This window comes from Drosophila sechellia, chromosome 3L (assembly GCF_004382195.2).
Source record: "Drosophila sechellia strain sech25 chromosome 3L, ASM438219v1, whole genome shotgun sequence".
Classification (NCBI taxonomy): Eukaryota; Metazoa; Arthropoda; class Insecta; order Diptera; family Drosophilidae; genus Drosophila; species Drosophila sechellia.
Window position 1 is genome coordinate 6,619,200 of NC_045951.1, and position 18,022 is coordinate 6,637,221.

General features: G+C 42.7%; 3 protein-coding genes across 9 annotated transcripts; 1 reads left to right on the top strand and 2 right to left on the bottom strand.

Annotated features, from left to right (window-relative positions):
* Nucleotides 1-2: 2 nt before the first annotated feature.
* Nucleotides 3-1,126, top strand: LOC6611055 (ribosome maturation protein SBDS). Its single transcript, XM_002035576.2, has 2 exons — nt 3-333; nt 414-1,126. Exons 1-2 carry the CDS (start codon nt 203-205, stop codon nt 1,039-1,041), a joined length of 759 nt encoding a protein of 252 aa, XP_002035612.2. The 5' UTR covers nt 3-202; the 3' UTR covers nt 1,042-1,126.
* LOC6611056 (IST1 homolog) lies at nt 1,115-3,617 on the bottom strand. 6 transcript variants are annotated; one of them, XR_004361917.1, is made up of 5 exons: nt 3,338-3,616; nt 2,526-3,273; nt 2,171-2,221; nt 1,842-2,033; nt 1,115-1,562 (listed from the first exon to the last, which is right to left on the bottom strand). XR_004361917.1 is itself a non-coding variant. In XM_002035577.2 (5 exons), exons 1-5 carry the CDS (start codon nt 3,517-3,519, stop codon nt 1,344-1,346), a joined length of 1,263 nt encoding a protein of 420 aa, XP_002035613.1. In that variant the 5' UTR covers nt 3,520-3,616; the 3' UTR covers nt 1,115-1,343. The 6 variants fall into 6 exon arrangements, 5 of the variants coding, with proteins under 5 accessions (XP_002035613.1, XP_032575786.1, XP_032575784.1 ...); XM_002035577.2 differs by having other exon boundaries at nt 1,842-1,904; XM_032719895.1 differs by lacking the exon at nt 1,842-2,033 and having other exon boundaries at nt 1,115-1,526; nt 3,338-3,617.
* Nucleotides 3,618-3,738: 121 nt separating this feature from the next.
* On the bottom strand, nt 3,739-10,231 carry LOC6611057 (radial spoke head protein 3 homolog B). 2 transcript variants are annotated; one of them, XM_032719892.1, is made up of 4 exons: nt 9,935-10,231; nt 5,119-5,209; nt 4,618-5,033; nt 3,739-4,553 (listed from the first exon to the last, which is right to left on the bottom strand). In XM_032719892.1, exons 1-4 carry the CDS (start codon nt 10,138-10,140, stop codon nt 4,031-4,033), a joined length of 1,236 nt encoding a protein of 411 aa, XP_032575783.1. In that variant the 5' UTR covers nt 10,141-10,231; the 3' UTR covers nt 3,739-4,030. The 2 variants fall into 2 exon arrangements, with proteins under 2 accessions (XP_032575783.1, XP_032575782.1); XM_032719891.1 differs by lacking the exon at nt 9,935-10,231 and adding an exon at nt 7,144-8,323.
* Between the last annotated feature and the right edge of the window lie 7,791 nt (nt 10,232-18,022).

An 18,022-nucleotide genomic window follows, 5' to 3' on the forward strand; every position in this document is an offset into this window, starting at 1 on the left:
TATATTTGTAATAGAAAGGTATTATGGAGTTTTTTTTTGTGACAAAAACTTGCATCAAATTGTAACTCTAAGGCAATTTCAATGATTTCACAACTACGTGATATATAAATGTTTGGTTTTTTGCCATTTATCGCATGGTTCGATCGAAAGTGTTTTGGTTTAGTTGCACATCGCTAATTCGGCAGCATTTATATTAACAACAATGTCCAAAATATTCACGCCCACAAATCAAATACGCCTCACAAATGTCGCCATTGTGAGGCTAAAAAAAGGAGGCAAGCGATTTGAGATAGCCTGCTATAAAAATAAGGTCCTTTCGTGGAGGAGCAACAGGTAACAGTCGCTAAATGCAACACGTGCACATTGTGAAATACGCTTTACCTATATCTAATTGCTTTATTATATATGTTTAGCGAAAAGGACATCGATGAGGTCCTGCAAACCCATACCGTGTTCACCAATGTCTCCAAAGGACAGGCGGCCAAAAAGGACGAGCTGCAAAAGGCCTTTAATAAAACAGACGAGACTGAGATTTGCAAAGAGATCCTGAGCAAAGGAGAACTGCAGGTGTCGGAAAAGGAGCGCCAAAGTTGTCTGGACACGCAGCTAAATAGTATAGTTAACTCCGTGGCTGCCTTGTGTGTAAATCCAGAGACGCGTCGTCCATATCCAGCCTCCATCATCGAGAAATCCCTGAAGGATGCCCACTTCTCCGTTAAGATGAACAGAAACACCAAGCAGAACACACTGGAGGCCATCAAGATTCTCAAGGACCATATGCCCATCGAGAGGTCGCGCATGAAGCTGCGTGTTAGCTTCGCTGGAAAGGAGGGGGGCGGCAAGCTCAAGGAATCGGTGGTCAAGTTGGCCAACGCAGTGGAGCACGAGGAATGGGACGAGGCAACCTTGCACTTAACCTTGCTCATAGATCCTGGCCAATATCGTGTCATCGATGAGCTGGTGAGGAACGAAACGAAGGGCAAGGGACTGCTGGAGCTGCTCGAGCTGAAGGAAGTTGTGGAGAGCGAGGAACTCTTCTAGACAATAAAATCCCTTTCAAATCTTCTGTTTTTCTTTGTAATCTTGTTGATATTTATGTGAAACATAAAACTGATAGTACACGGAATTATATCTGTTATTATTTTAATCTTAAGGATGTTTTTAGTTGAATTATGATTGCGATTATGAGAACCAAGGTTGAGAGTTTCAACTGGCCAACTACTTAATCCAAAAAACCAAATGATCAATAGTTCCTTACACATATACGTGATTATTAATGTAGAACAGGACAGAGATTATAACAAATATACTGTAGACTTAAAAAGGTGATCTGCTGTCCAGCTTCACTTTCGCTTCTTGAGGTTTTCGAAGCGACGTGACAGGTCATCGAAATCAATCTCATCCTCGTCGTCCTTCTTCTCGGCACCTGCGCCCGGAATATCTGGCAGATCGTTGGGAACGTTGGGCAGCGAGGGGAAGTCCAACGCCGGAGGAGCACTTGGTAGCGTGGGATTACCCGGTGGCAGCTTGGATCGGGGTTGTGGTTTCGGTTTGTTGGCGTTCTGCGAAGGTTGAAGTAAGTAAGCAAATTAATAAATTTCTTTATATTTAAAAACCTAAAGAAACCTCATTTTCTGATGCTTGATAGCCATATAAGTAATAGCCATTAAGTAAATAAAAAGCAAATTGCTAAATTTTGTGTTAATCGGGGTTTCTTACAATAGTTTTCTCAAATCATATTTCAATTTCAATTGTGGGAAATTTTCAGAAAACTTAGGTTTGATACTTTAAAAGTAATAATAAAGTAAGTGCTTGGTTTTGTTCAAATCCAATGTCCTGACCTGGAGATTTACGGGGTTAATGGAGGTGTAACGCGGCGGCGGATCATTTTCGGGTTTGGGGCGCTGTTAGGCAAAATTAAAGAAAATATAAGGCAAATAAAAAATAAAAACACTGGCATAACAAATCAATAGGGAACATCGAGACGAGCAAAATGATAACAGTGGACAGCAAACTATGAATCACTTGGATGACTGGACTTACACAGAGAATAGACAAGAGCGGTGGAGGAGAGCCCACGGAAGCGTTTTTCGTTTGTTTAGTGACGATAGCAGAACGATAAGCGAGTTAGTTGTTGGCTTTAACAGCATTCTACACAGAGATAACCTACCAAAATATTCTCATCCGGACTGCCCGAGCCATCCGTGTTGTTCGCTTCACGCTGCAACAGCCCAAGATTCATGCAAAACATGCCAAAGCTTAACTATTAACTAGTTTTCATAAAGGATATATGTATACCTTTACTGCAGTTGCAATCGGAAGAGTCACTTAATGAGGCCAATAGATTAAGATGTTAGTTAAAACTGTCTTTAAAGCGATTGATATGATGGAGCAATATCTAGCTTATACTCGAATATTTACTAATACAGCTATTCAAACTAATTTAATGTGATTGCAACTGCATTAACTATAAATATCCCCTTTCCATCTCTGTTGCAATGAGAGAATTAGACAAGTATACTTACATCGATAAAGTTGGTGTTCAGATCCTTCTCCTCGGCACATTTGGTTGGCAGGATTGCATGCGGTGGCGGCTGATTGGGCGGTATGTTGTAGGCGAACGGCGGCGGTGCCTGCACGGGATGGGGTAGAGCATATGCTCCAGCTGGAGCTCCACCTCCTCCGCCGCCGCCGCCACCACTACCTCCACCGAAGGGTGGGTAATTGAAGGGCTTTGCGCTCGGTGGCATCGGCATGTCGGGCAGTGCTGGCATGGCCGGATAGCCAATGAAGCCCATTTGGGGCGGTGCAGCCCCACCGCCGCCAGCACCTCCCCCTCCACTCAAGTTGTTCCGATCGGAGAGGTCAATCAGATGCGGCTGCTGTGGCTGATCCTCCTGCATAACCTGTGGATCCGGTTCGTACTCGATGTTGTAGTTCTTGGCAATGGCAATTAGGTAATTCTCCACCAAAAGCTTGGGTGGTGCCTGCAGCGTCAGCTTGTGCATGAGTTTCTCGGACACATAGTGCTCCCCAGTGGCGGTTCTCGATTGCTCGGCGAACTGTGGACCGTATTTGGTCACAAATATGTCCGATATGATCTTCAGCTCGGCTATATCGCTCTGTAGGCGGGGACACACCCAAACCAAGCTGGCCACCGGCTCGGCGATCCCTGTGTCCAGCTCCTTCATCTGGGTGATCAGGCCGAATCTGGCGAGCAACAGGTCACAGTACATCTCCACCATTTCCATTGCCTCCACCAAGTAGTCCTCCCTATGAAGTTCGATATATACGATATATGGAGGGATATCAATGGCTCATATATTCCTCCACCCACCTGATAATGTGCTCCACGCGAATTCTCGCTCTCTCCGTTTTTCCCGTGGCCAAATAGTCGGCTATTTCCTTCCTGGACTTTTGCGTCAGCTCCGCCTTCTTCTTCTCCAGCAATTTCAGGCGATTGAGAGCCAATCGAAGATTGGTCTTCAGTTTGTTGTAGTTGGGGCCGCTGGAAAACATCTTCACTACACCCTGGACTGCCGATTTAGTTGTGAAAACTAGGAAATTCGTTTAGTGGTGATTCATTAATTTAGCAAGGAAAAAACAATGTGACGTCACGTGCAGTGTGACCGTGCATGTAGACCCCTTAAATACCAAGCCACAGCAGAAGGGTAACACTGAAATTTCAAATTGGTTGGCTCCATTAATATTTTAATTTAATTTATCAACCATTTTACATATTTTGTTCGTCTTATTTTGTTGAGTTTTATTGGTTGAATTTCCGGTAACACAAAAACCTTTAACAATTATCCAGTTTACAATTAGCCTTTCCATTTTTTCGATGCCATTTCGCCGCCGCCGCTATGCAATTGTGTTTGGCGCCCAGGCTCGATTCGAATCCTGCGGCGAATTTTGATCTTCACCAGACACAACAACAAAGTTGCAGCCAACCTTGATTTAATAGCAGGTGTGTGTGTTAGTGTTACATGTGTGTGAGTTTGTGTATGAACTAAAACTCGAACGCAATCACTTAGAGATGAGGAGGAGGTTGCGGCGGTTCGGGGCACTCCTCCATTTCCGTTTCCGACTCGCAGGGACACGCCTCCATCTCATCGATGGCACAGCCCTCCTCCTCACAAATGCCCGCATTCGGTCCGGATGGTTCCGATTCAGGTTCCTTGTAGCCGGCATAGATCTCGGCACGCTGCTTGATAATCTCCTGAATGATGGCGGTGAGGATCTCGCGCGAGTCCACAATATGGCCCACTTCCTCGGCCACCTCGGCGGACAGCCACGGGCAGACGCTCTTCATGAGCTGCTCCTTCTTGACGGCATCGCTGGCTGGCTCAATGTTCTCCAGCACCTCCGGCACCAGACTGGCAATGTGTCCCTGGAGCAACTTGGCCGCCGTCACGCTCTTCTGCATCTCAGTGTCCAGCTCCTTGGCAATCGCATCCTGGCGCAGGCGACGCTCCTTCTCCGCCTGCAAGCGCAGCTCCTCAGCCTCCAAGCGGCGCAGCTCGGCCAGTTCCGCCTCCCTCTGAGCCAGGAATCTGTGGGTAACACAATACGCCATTATAGCAATCTAAAGATTACTTAACACAGTTTTATACGTACTCTTCCTGTTTGCGTCGCAGACTGGTCAGTTCCATCTCGTGGGCCACCTCCAGCATGCTCTGTTCGATGCAGGCGTCCACCAGGACATCGATGATCGGCTGCGCCTCGGCATCGAAGTGGCAGAGTTCGCCCTCACCGATCTCGGTGCTCACATCCACGCCCACCTTGGCCGGTATGAACGGAGGCGTCGGCGGCTTCTCGAGGAACAGGTCCGTCTGCGTGTCGATGGTGAACTCCGGCGGACGATGCACCAACTTCTCCAGATACTTCTCCGTCTGTATGGTCTCGTGCTTCCGCCCCTTGACCGGCGGCGGAGTGCCCAGGACATTTCTCTGATTGCGGCACTGCATCGTCCGTTTGCGCAACATATTGCGGCGCCTCAATTCGGCGGCCTTGTCGAAGGGATCCACATCCGTCTGGAGAGGAAACAAAAAGTGGATTAGTCGCAGGTCAGGGCTGCCAGGGCACTGAGCTGAGCTGGGCTGAGCTGATGGGACTTACCACCAGTGAGGCGTTGCCGAAGTTGCTGCCCTTTATGACGCGACGGTCGTACATGACGTTCTTGTAGGGTTCCGGCGGCGGGACGACGGGCCTGCAAGAGGAGCAAAGAGGAGGAGCGAGCATGGAGTTGCCCAGGTGGGAGCCACCAATTAGTAAGCCTCGACCCAGTTCAACAAACTGCTCATGCAGCAAAAAAAAAGCTGCACACTTTTTGAAAGGTTCTTAAATGTGCAACTTCAAAGGAATACTGCATAAATGGTTAAGTTCTCTAGTAAATATTATATCTATGTTTTAAGTTCTCTAATAAATATGATATTTATGTTTTAAGTTCTCAAATAAATATGATATTTATGTTTTAAGTTCTCAAATAAATATGATACCTATGTTTTAAGTTTATGGGTAACATTTTCTAATCGCTACTAGAAAAACAAGTTAAAAGTGTAAGAGAAAGATTTATCTATAGATTTATTATCTTATTCCTATTAAAGTTTAAATATTTCGTTTTTTTAGCTTTGATTTGCTGCATTTTCAGTGCACTTTGCTGCATTTGCCAAAACCCAAATCTGTTGCACTATCAAGGCGATAAACATCAAATTTGTGCATTTCCCAACGCCCTCGCAGGCCGCTTGTCAGGTCATCTCCGATTCGAATCAATTTCACCAAAGTTCAGTACACTTTTGGGTCAGAAATTAAAGCCACCTTAAAGTTCCTCGCGTCCAGTCCGCGGTGGCTGAGTAATTTATGACTTGCTAATTTATATGTATTGCACCGGCAAGTAAATGGGGAAACAAACATTTCTTACATTTCTGCCTATATGCTGATACATACATACTAACTACAAGTAGTATATAACGTAGTCAGACATTGCACTAGGAGAACTTGGCACCTGAACTCGTGACCTATGCAAATTCGCAGCTACTTTTGGCCCACAAACAGGAAGTCACATTGAAGTTGCTGGCGAATGTCTAACAACATTTCTCTGGGTCTGGGTCTGCACAGACCACAGTCATCAGCAAATGGAACGGGGGAACCCTTGGTGCGATGTCCTTATAAGGGATATATGGCCTAAACGAAAATCTAAGTGAAGTGAATCCTTTTTGAGTTATAAAATAGTGAGAACCGCTTAGTTATCTCCCTAATAGCTCCATTATTTAAAAGTTGAGTGTGATATTTCATATTCCGTAACCCAAAAAGTATAGTCCATTTGGCCGAACTACATCTCATTTGGCTAAAAACGACCGGCAGGACTCGTTTTTTGGTTTTCTATTGTGCCATAGGTGTCCTTCCTCTCTGGTGTGGTAATTGAACTTAATATCCCTCCATTTGTGCTCTGGTACAATGGGTGCATATTGTTGTTGTTTACGAAATCTTGATTTAAATTATTTAAGCACCGAGCTGGGAATATGGGATACTCTCCGTTGGCACGACACGTTCGAGGGTCCTTTGTCCCTTTGTCCGTTTGTCCATTTGCTCGCATGTTCTTTTATGCAAGCCAAACGAGTTTTCCCATTCGAGAATGCGCTAAATAAATTAATCAAACCGTTCAGGGAATTTACAATGTCCGAATGTTATTGGAAACGAATTTCTAATTGAATGGTTAAAGAGTTAATTGTGAAAGTGGGCGTGCCACACAAGAAACTTGGCTGATCAAGAGCCTTCCATTCTATTTGCGTGTCCTAGTAAAGTTTAAAAAAGATCAATAAGGTATCAACTTGAATCTATATCAGTTTAGATAACACCTAGAAGGATTCGATTCGGCTCTTTAAACCACAAAACCTATTTGTAATTGAATTGTTTGGATGGATGTCAATCGATAAAGGCAGTAGGAACCGAAGTGGGGAGCTGAGTTCTGGTTCCATTGCGGAATGGCAGTGAAGGTACGTACGTATTACTCATTTGAATTTATGGTAATATATTTTGGCCCACTTTGCCTTGGTCAGTTGTCGGACCTTTTCCACATCCCACCATTTTTTTTACTTCCAAGTTTAGCACCCATACCATTTTGGGGGTTGGTCTTTTTATTACCTTTTGTCGCTGCTGCTGTTATTGTTTTTGTTGCTGGTGGAGCGACGCTGTTGCAGTTGTTGTTGGAACTGAGCCTTGGTGATGTGGAGTCCACCGGCAAGGGATTGCGAATCGTTACGCGAGGATTTGGAGGCCGCAGCTGTGGCCGCTGCCACTGCCGCCGTGGCACGCACTCCGTTCAGCCGGGTGGCGGTCACCTTCTGCTCCTTGCTCTCACTGCCGGGTTCCTTGGTGAGATACCCTTGGAGGATCATGGGATATGAGGAGTAGGCATAGACATGCCTCCTCAGCATGGTGGCCGGTATCATCTGGACCTCATGCGGTGGCGGCAGGAAGATGCCCTGCGGCACTGTGGTCTCGAATCGTGGTCGCTGCGACATCGCTGGATCCATCCAGGCGCCGGAATTGGCGCTCTGACGACCGCCGTAGTTCTGCTCCTCTGGCGCCAGGAAGCGCAGCTTCTGGCTCAGCTCATCGGCGAAGCTGCGCACCTCCTGGTTGCTGCGCGAGAAGTGCGATCGCTGTGGAGGATTCCCAGCTGGCTCTGCTACATAGTTGTCCCGGTTATCCGCTATGCCCGCCTCACGTCTAATCGGACGCACGATGGCCTGTTGGGGTCTCGTTGGATAGGAATCGAACTCGGGCTCCTCAGAGGGCTGGTGGCGCAGCACCGAAAATGCGTTGGTCACCACGTGCTGGAAACTGTAGGGACTCTGATAGCGCTGGACGTTGAAACCGCCGGCGTTGTAGGAGTTGGAGGAGTTGTAGTTCGTGTTGGAATTGGAGCTGGACGAGACGCGTCCTGGTGCGTAGGGATAGCTGCTGGCAAAGGAGAAGTTCTGCACGCGATTTGGTCTATTGTCGGTGAAGTGCTCCAGTTCGGGCACTGGCTGTGGATCTGGCTTAAGTTCAGGATGTGAGTGTGCTGGGTGCTGCTGCTGCTCCGTCTCTGGCATGGTCTCCGCTACCGTCTCGGTTATCCCTGCTCCCGGCCGCCGGTCACCTCGTTCATTATAAATAGCCACCACACGGTTCTCTCACCCGCCGCACAGAAAAACTTAATCAATACTTTTCCTATATTTTTCCCTTTTGTCCGCCGCTCAGGTGTTGCGTTCGTTGGTTGATTGTTTGATTTTCTCGCGGAACACGTACCGCACGGCTCGAATGGCAAACGCCAAATGACCAAAGGACTCGCAGGACTCGTGGGACTCGCGCTCGGACCCGGTTTCGACTTTGGATTCGGCCCGTGGTCAGCAGTCGTCGTGCAGTTGGAAAAATATGTGGAATATATATAGTTTCCTACTGCCCCCGACGACTTGGTTTCGTAAAGCTTTCGAAGAATTGAGCTGTTACTGCAAAGGACATTTTTGGTAAAATATCCATAAGGTGCTGCAATTGGCTTATATAAAAAATTGCATATTTAAACTATTCATGTTGCTGATTTATAAGTTTAAATAGCAATAATCCGCGTGCGTGCATCGGGTTAGTTACCAAAATATATATACATATTTTTAAAATTTTTCTTAGTGTATCGCGAGGTTTGCGTCGCAGTTTGAGGCACCTGATGGGCAGGTGTTGCAATAATAATGCGAACTGTTAACAGTCGGTGGCATTGGCATGGCCAAATCCACGTTCCCAGGAATTCTACTTTGCATAAGAGCTTTTTTTTCCACCCAAGTAGTTTCGTTGGGGTCTCCAATTAAAGGTTTTGCCCGGCGGAGGACCTTGAATTTGCTTCGATGGTGTCCACATTTCCTGTCACATTGTTGGAGATGACTTCACGCATTTCCCTGCCTGACATTGAAATCGGAGGTGGGTGGCTCTCTATTACTTGGAACACCTCCCAGCTAATGTCAATGGCCAAGGTCAATTGCTTGGACTGCCTGATAAGCGGAATTCAACAGGGAACTAAGCATAATTGAGTAGATTTCTTGGTACTCCAAGGAGTCACTCTTTTTTTACTGGCAACGAAGAAAGGTCAGTGAATAGATGAAAGATTATTGTAACTGGAATTGGAATTGGAAGACATTAAAACACTGTATTCTTATCCTAATTTGAACATATCCCATTCAGAATTTACGTACTAATATATTCGAAAATATGATAACATTTGAGATATATATACGGATATAGATACACTATTTATTGTGTTTTTATCATATTTTGGGATCATCCTTATTCCCTGGTTGACCTTAATCCGACCCAAGTCCAGCCCCCGTCATTATCGGTAGTCAGATATATTTGTATATTTTTATGATAGTAGTGCGTCAATTTCTAGTTTTAAGCACTCAACGACTTCCACACTCCTAATAATTTCCTCCTTCTATTGTTTCCCATCAGGACACGAATGTTTCTATTCAAAATCGTACCGAGTTTGCGTGTCCTTTAGTCGGGCCATTGTATTGACCATCAGCCGAACACGGCCAGCGTTTAATAATTTATTTACGCAATTTATGACTTTCGTTTTTGGTCTTGGGTTCCATTGACCCCAGTGGGTAGACATGTAAAGGTGTAGAAAATTCCCATCCAAGGCGTTACAAAAAGCAATGGTTTTTGCAACTATAAGATACTTATTAGATTAGGAATACCTACATACATGACTTTTATATAGAGTTGATTTCTTAACTTCTTATTTATGAATGTTAGTTAATATAAATTAAATCAATATAGATATTGTATTAAAGTAACTAACATTTCCAAAGAGTGAGGTATACAATATACCCTACTTGTCTGACTAAAATTACAGGGTAAGCATGGGAAATTCTTTGGGTGGTTTCTGTTTGATACTCACTTGGGGCAACCTTTGATTTTGATCGGCTTCGGATGGCTGGCCCACCAAAATGCCTGTTTGCATGGTGGCGCTGGACAAGGATTCTCGTGCCATTTGAGCTGCATCTCGGTGACTTCGGTTCCCTTGATGCCGGAACTGAGGAAATCCATTCCTGAACTTTTTCCACCACCATTGGGCTTGTAATCCCTCTTCGGGATCGTCGGCATTGCTTACTATTGCTATGTTGCGTTTTTGAGGTTTTTAGAAAATTAGAATATATATCGAGTTAAGGTCTACCGCTTGCCAAATTTATGTGTACAAAATTGATTTATTTAGGTGACACATATTCACAGGAGTTCTTTGTTTTTTGTTTTTATTTCTATATTTTAAGTACTTAGATTTATTGTAGTGTTATCTAAAATTTGTATCCAAAATAAACAACGACGGCGGAATTTCCTAAGTTGTCATGGGAATTAAAAGTCGGCATTGTTAAACTGTTGCTGTGTGGGGATGGGTTTTTGGCAATGCAGTTTATTCGTATTAACACTCGATAGATTTTGTACGCTTTTGGGTTGAAAGTCTATCGAGACATTCATATTTGAATATTTCCTGCAATTTTTCCTTCCAACTTTCGCTTAGCGAACATACGGTCACTACACTTTCCCATATATTATTCACTACTAACTTTCTTTCAGTATGAGTAATCTATTTTTATATCTCCCTAGCAAGGAGAAACTAATGCAAAGCAACTTTCTCTAAGGAGCTTTATTAGCTTTTAGCTGAACTTGACCAAATACCAATATAATCATATTATTATCCCTGATTTTTTATTCCAACTACATCACATGCATCCTGCAGATACAGCTGCTGTTCAGGATTAAGATTCTGAGATAGATTTTTAAATGACACTTTAAACGCATCGTTCAATTTAAGCAGGATTGCAAAAAAATAATTATTTATGATTTATTTTGTGTTATCTCAATGTCACTATTTTTAAAATTATTCATTAATGGTTAAAATGGTTAACACATTGTGCAAGTCTTAAGCAACATAACTAAATTTTTTACATTACATTCTACACATACAATGTCAATATAATTTTTTTCAGTAAAATTTACATTCTACATATGTATACTTTGTTTTACTTTCTCAGCAAGCAGTAAACACGAACTTTAATTGCAAGCAGTCTTTAACGCTTGCGGTGTTTTTTGTTTTTTGGTTTTTATTAAATAGTTTACAGTAACAAAGAAAAATGTATATAAACAAATTTATTTCAAAATTGTTATTATCGATTAGTGGTAAGTTTGTGGGTAAATTACATTTTTGGTGAAATTAGAATGACTTTGAATTTTCCAAACAATTTATCACTTCAGGAGTTAAATCGCTTGCAATCAGTTAAAACGTTTCAAAGTAGCCACGCCTGAATCGAATTTCCCTGGAACGTGTCATTTAATTAGGTTTTCAAGGCATATCATATCTCGTACTATCGAACGTGTGTTATTTGAATTGACCCCCTTTTTCTGTTCGAGTTACACAGAATCTTTTGTATGGTTTCGCCTGTTCATTAACAAATAGTTCGAAGGACTTTGGTCTTTGGACTTCACAACAATGACGTGGCTGTCAACGATGACGTTTCGCTTTATGCGGGGGTGATAATTGCGTCCGAGAACCCCGAAAATGCCTAATAAGATCACAGGGACAACAGTCCGCACTCGATAAGTGGCCATGACGTTTGACATTCGCTGTGGTCCTCTGGCCATTTAGTGAGGTCAAAGGTTAATGATGGCCACACAGGCGACAACTTGCGACTGAGATCTTGTCCAGCAATTTCCCGATCATTTGCTCAGATACGATGCGGATTCTGCGAAGTCACCGGGCAAAGGCATCCCACTGAGTTTGTTGGCTTCTTGTCAAACAAATCATTTACAGCGGATCCTCGATATTCCTCAAGATACTATCCATTTTACTGTGTAGGTGTGAGCTGCAATTTTCCCAGGAAAAATTACGTCCAGCTCGAGATTTGATTAATTTATTACCGCTTGTCGAGGGGAAAGTGATCTTCGGGTTCCTAACGGTTGCGGATCGTAAAAAACATTCGGCAGACACAATTGTTGAATTATCTGCGGGCTGCTGTTGTGGGCACTTTTTTATGAGTTATTTATGTGCGACTGTGGCGCCAACAGGATCATAAAATAGTTATGGGTAAATCTGTGAAAATAAATGTAAGCGTAATCTGGAAAATATTGAGTGGCCTAGATTCATCACATTAGTCATTTCAAACAAATTAAGGAAAACTAGATTTTAACAATAAAGTAAAAATATGCAAATTATTCGAGTGTAAATATATCAAATAAAGCGAGTTTTTAAAAATTAAATTGATTACTGCTTTATTAAAACATATATATGATTTATCGTGCATATGGAAATAAAACTGGATTATGGTAATAAAATTTATAAATTAATCAAATAGAGTGTACTTGTAGTAACGTTAAAACAAAACTGATTGTTGATTAATTGCATGTCATATTTGAAGGAGCTAAAGAAAGTAAATCATGGTTATAGGACTTTCTTAAATTGTCAAATAATATTTCTATGGATAATCTACATGGTGGCCCTCTCCAAACCTTAACCGATAAACAAACTCAGCCAAATTAAAATAAATATAACCATTTTTCTCCTAATGACAAGCCCCATATATAAGAAAATCAAAACACGCAAACATTTTTGTAGCTTTTTCGGGAATACAAGCTTGCATGACTGAAATATTTCCGAGTATTATTGATTGCTGACATTTGGAGCATAAATGGCTCTTTAACTTCCTCGTCGTTCTTCGCCTGACAAATGTGCGAGGTAAGTGAAAATGTCGTCTTTGTTGGTTTTAGTTAGTTTTAGTCAGACATTAGACATTGCCGCCCCTAACATTTCGCCATTCGGTTGACTTTTGTGCGTCTGATTTGCATTTTCGCCGGCGACTTGATAACAGCTAAATCCGTTTGCTTCCAACCGATCGCTTTCAACTACACGGCGGAATAATTTAAAAAAAAAAACCGAGCGAGCTTCTTTTTGTTACCTTACACACTGATACACACTTAAGGGGGAAATAGAAAATGAAATAAAAATAAAAACGCGATCAGACGATCGTCAACAACAATGAGAATGAACAATATAAATGGTCGCATCGGAATTGCTAATTTGCTTTTCAGTTGGCTTGGGTTTGCCTTTTGCCTGCTTTTTTTTTTTATTTCTGTTTAAATTTTTGTTGTATTTTGTTTTTTTTGTCTTTTTTCAACCAGGGTTCCTGGTACGCTTGACCCTCCCTTTTGGACCCCCAGTGTACCCCAGAATGGCCGTCCGATTGATTTTTGTGCGACATTTTTGACATGCGGATGTGCCATGTTAACGAGAAGGACAACTGTTCCCCATTTTTCGCCTCGAGTACAGCTGCATTTGGGGTTCGCATTCTCGGGCTGCCCGATCCGCAACAAATCCTTTTGCACATTTACAATAAATTGAATTCGACCAATGCTGTTTGCGGTCGAGGAGGAGGCTTGGCCCTACGTTTTCAGGCCAAGTGAAATGCTTGAAAACCGCAGGAAATTCGTCGAATTTGCCATGCGGTAAGCTGAACTGAACTGAGGCAAGTTTCGAATCCTGGGGGCAGCAAGGATTTCGGGAGCTGCGCCGAGTCCAAGTCCTTTGTGTGCGTTGGCGTATGCATAATTGATGCGAATGTTTGCGGCAGGGCTCGGGCTTAGGAGCCCGAAACCAAAAACCATTCCTCATAATTGAGTCGCCCTCTCGAGCGAGGAATAGTTTCTCACCCTTTCCAACGAGAAAAGGCAGAAAAAATAGCAAACTTCATTGGCTGCAGCTGAGATTTTTTGTTTGTCTGTCAGTTGGAAAATGAAATGCAGTTGCAAAAGCCGCAATTTTTCAATTACATGCTGTAAAGTTGCTCTGACAGGATTGTGATTCCCACTTTGGCCAATAAATATGCAGATGATTAGAGTCTGGTGATTAGAAGCGTTAGAGAATCAAGAATTTAAAATACAAAGCAGTTAAAATAATATTTTTAAGTAAAATTTGTTCACCTGGTAGTTTGCTTTATCTCTGCTTGTGATAAAGGTTTCACCATCCCACACACACATAAATAAAATAGGGATGTTATGACTCGAACAACCGTTAGGCGCCACCTGTATCAGCATTCTCCCGTTTCAAGGATAACAATAATATGATAAGGATAAGGTTGCAGGATAAAGATCTTCCTGCTGGGCACACTTTCACTCTCTCTCTCTTCACTTTCCAGACAGATTTCAACGGAATTTACCTGTTACACACGTGCAAAACTCTCCGATTTTACCTAGAAAAATTGTAAACAACATTGTTTTTGGGCGTCGATCGTAATCGATCTTTTGGGTGCTGGCTTGTTTTGCCTCATAACTCAATTAGCCAGAAAATTTCCAAGGACTACGTGTGGTGTTAAAAATCCGAAGATCTTTATTAGCTGAGGATAATCTGTTGTGGCCACACTACAAGGCAATTGGAGGATGACTTCCGTTTTCCCTGGAAGCGATCCGTAAGGTGTGGAAATCGCTCTTCCTGTTGGGACTTTATCGGGAACAAGTGTTAAGGATGCGCGTGACCGGGACTCGGAAATTTGGTCACGTAGGTTAAGAAAATTCCAAAGGGTTCAACACTTTAAGCCTGAAGAAGCACTTTTACAGTTAAGGGTTCAGCTTAGGTGTTGGTTTTTTATTTTAGATTAAGATTGATTGATATGGTTAATCACAACAAATAGTTCTGTAACTTATTAATAATGCTATTTAACTTTTACAGACCAATTTCTTACAACAGCCGGAAGCTTCTAAGCCAATCATCATCAAATCCCATATTCATAGAAAAATTTCTTGCTATTCGCCAACGATTCGACCTCCACTCTTCTGATTTATCCTCTTATGACTTTACGATTGCCTACAAATTGGTATTTAATGGCTCACCCCTCTCGTCTCTTGAGCAATACTATTCCAATATCGGGCTATGCGATCTCACTTCATCAAACTTTCAACAGTCATCCACTTCACTGGCAATCCATTGTTTATTGTCAACATATTCGCCTCGCCATTGAAGGAGCATATTCCACAAAAGACATTTTGTGGGCTCATAAAAATCGAGAAAACTATGAAAGAAATTAACCAACCAATGGAATTTTACAGACTTTTTTCTTTGCTTTTCATGGGTGGCGCTGCGTGGGGCTCTCAACGAATCAGACCTGATTCATAATATTTAACAGCTTTTCGTAGTTCCTTGTAGGGTTTTATTGGTCTTATTTATTATTTGTTTGGGGGGTTGTAAATCGATAAAAAGCAACTCGTTTTTAATTATTGAAAATACTTCTTATATATTTTTAATGGCTGGTAGCTGGGCGTGCTCGAAAATGGTTGGACGATTTCATAAAACGAACCCCCACCATTTGCCGGAATAAAATTCGAGAATATTTATTACACTTTTTCGGTGGCCGTTTGCTGGCAAACAAAAGGCTGCACACAGGAAGTTTGGATGGGTCTAAAAAAAAGGAGGAAAAACAAACCATATATCAATGAAGTTGTCCTCGAACGTGTGTCCAGGATGCGTTTAAAAAAGAAATCCCTTCCGCTCGCGCCGCGTTTTTCGATTTCTTTCGCTGGCCAAATGAGCTGGACTTCCGTTGCAACGCGTGCGGCTGGGCCACGCCCCCCTGGCCGCCCCGAATTGCAGTTGATATATCTATCGTTAGATACAATGTAGTAGCTGGTATAGAGTAGAGTGTATATTCATATATCTATCTGGCTGGACAGCAAACTATGCTAATCGTTGGTATGCCAAATCGAGTCAAGAACTCGTCTAACCAAGGCGACGCCATTTGCAGTTTCACACTTTTTTATTCGAACCAATTTTTATGGGCAGGCGTGCCAAATTTGTAAAAATGCGCCAAAGAGACAGAGACGAGTGTAAAGGCAGCTCCAGCTCATCGTGGTTATACATAGTTATAGTTGTCGCTTGCCACCGCTTCAGGTTGTTGTCTTGCATAATGGCCAATAGACCTGGCCAGCTAGCCAGCTCGCTGTCTCCATAATTTGTGCAATAAATCAAATGAATTTCACTCATAAAAACAATCGAGAAACCGAGAAACTATCAGCGAGGAGATGGAGGAGTGACTTCAAGGCAAGTCAAGTCAAGTCAGGCAATAATTATTAACCAAAATGCCTTGGCAACAACAATCAAAAGACCAAAAAGCATATCAATAAAAGTCGCGCACGCAAACAAGCGATTGACACGCAAAAACACATTTAAAATTGATTAGCCCGGTCAGGCTGAAACCGAAATCAGACATCGAAAAATCCAAAACGCCAAAACACCAAATTCCTAATACCAATCTCTAATCCCAGCCTCTAGAAGACGTCTAGACTCTACGAAACCCCCTGCTTATCGCGTGGTGTGACATTCGCCCGCGGTCCAAACTTCTCCCAAAATCTTCCAATATAACGCAACCACTTTAAGCGGCTTTATAATTTTAGCTGCGTGTGTGACGCGTGCTATATAGCCAGCAATCACAAAATTATATTTTAGCCAGTCATTTGGAACATTAGTTAAGAGTAAAAGGTAAAAAAGTAACAGGTTTTATACTCTTAGAAAGAGATAATATAGTACACAAACTGTGATTTATTTGTTTATTGCCACAAATATATGGATTTATTTCTAATGATCATAAAATATTTAATAATAAAGTCACTTAGATATTTGGCTTAGCTTATTGAACTGATGTGTAGAATTAAATACAATACATTTTTATTTAGATTTTTATGTTATATATCTCGATAAAATGCAAATCCCCCAAAGCTGTTTGCAGAGTATCCGGTAACATGGAAAACCTAAGGCTGTATCTAACTGATAAGCAAAAATGTTCAACTCGCCGCGGGCTTTCCGAAAATACCAACATAAATGTATCGCATAGAATGTCTGCGCTTGAGTTTCACTCTCAATTTCTCGGGAGGATGGATGGATGGATGATGGTCGGATGGATGGATGCCGAAATGGACCGATGGATAGCTGGTTAGGTGTGGATCGAGGAGGGGGTCGTAATTATTGGGTCAGCGTGCGTCGTCATAACGGACGCATCAGGCAAACGAAAAAAGGCAAGGGCAAAACTAATTTCAGACAGCCAGGCCCTCTTGCGGGCAATTTCCAGTAAAAGCGAGTCAAACTTTTATAATACTCGCCATGGCATCCGCATTTGATTTATGAGCATTGATCAATTTGATGGATATTTTTGGCAAAACTGAGCCGATCGATCGGATCGATGTACTACCTTAAGGGCTTTCCAAAAAATGCTTAAACCAATTTTTACTCAAAAAAAAAAAAATAAAATAAAAACAACGAGAGAACAAAAACCGCCTAAAGAATCAGCAAGCTTAATTAAACAGAATCTCTTCCTGGGCTCTTCCGCTGCCAGCCCAAAAAGACCAACTCCACTGCCCTTTCTGTTCGACTCCTGTGTTTTCCGATGGGGCTAGCTCCGATTCCGATGGAGCTTCAATGGTGGTCGTCGCCCCAGAGACACGATAAACGCGTACAATTGTTTGCACTTAAGATTTTTACACATGATTCAGTAGCCAAGAAGACCCGAGAGTCCCGAGATCCTGGCAGTCATGTCTGCATATGTTGCAGTGCCACTCGAACTCGAAATCAGAGGTCTGGGGTTCGGGTTCAGGCCCGAAAAGAGCCAGTAAGACCCAGACCCAGACCCAGAACCACAACCAGAGCCAAAGCCAGCCAGCCTTCATTCGAGGTCCGTTCTATCAGATGCAATATTTGCTAACGAATAAATTGGCATTTCACAAGTTGCCCCTGACAGACGGTCGGTCTGTGCCACCAAACTGGTTGCTCGTCTCGTCTCAGCTCGTCTCCTCAATCCTGAATCCATCCAGGACGGAATCCGGGCCCAACATGCATTGCAATCATTTTTGTTGAATCTAAAATTGACGCATCTCGGCTATGACTTCGTCATTCTTCTTCAGCTCAAGCTTCAGCTTCAGCTGCATGCCACTGGAATCAGAATCAGAAACTGAAACA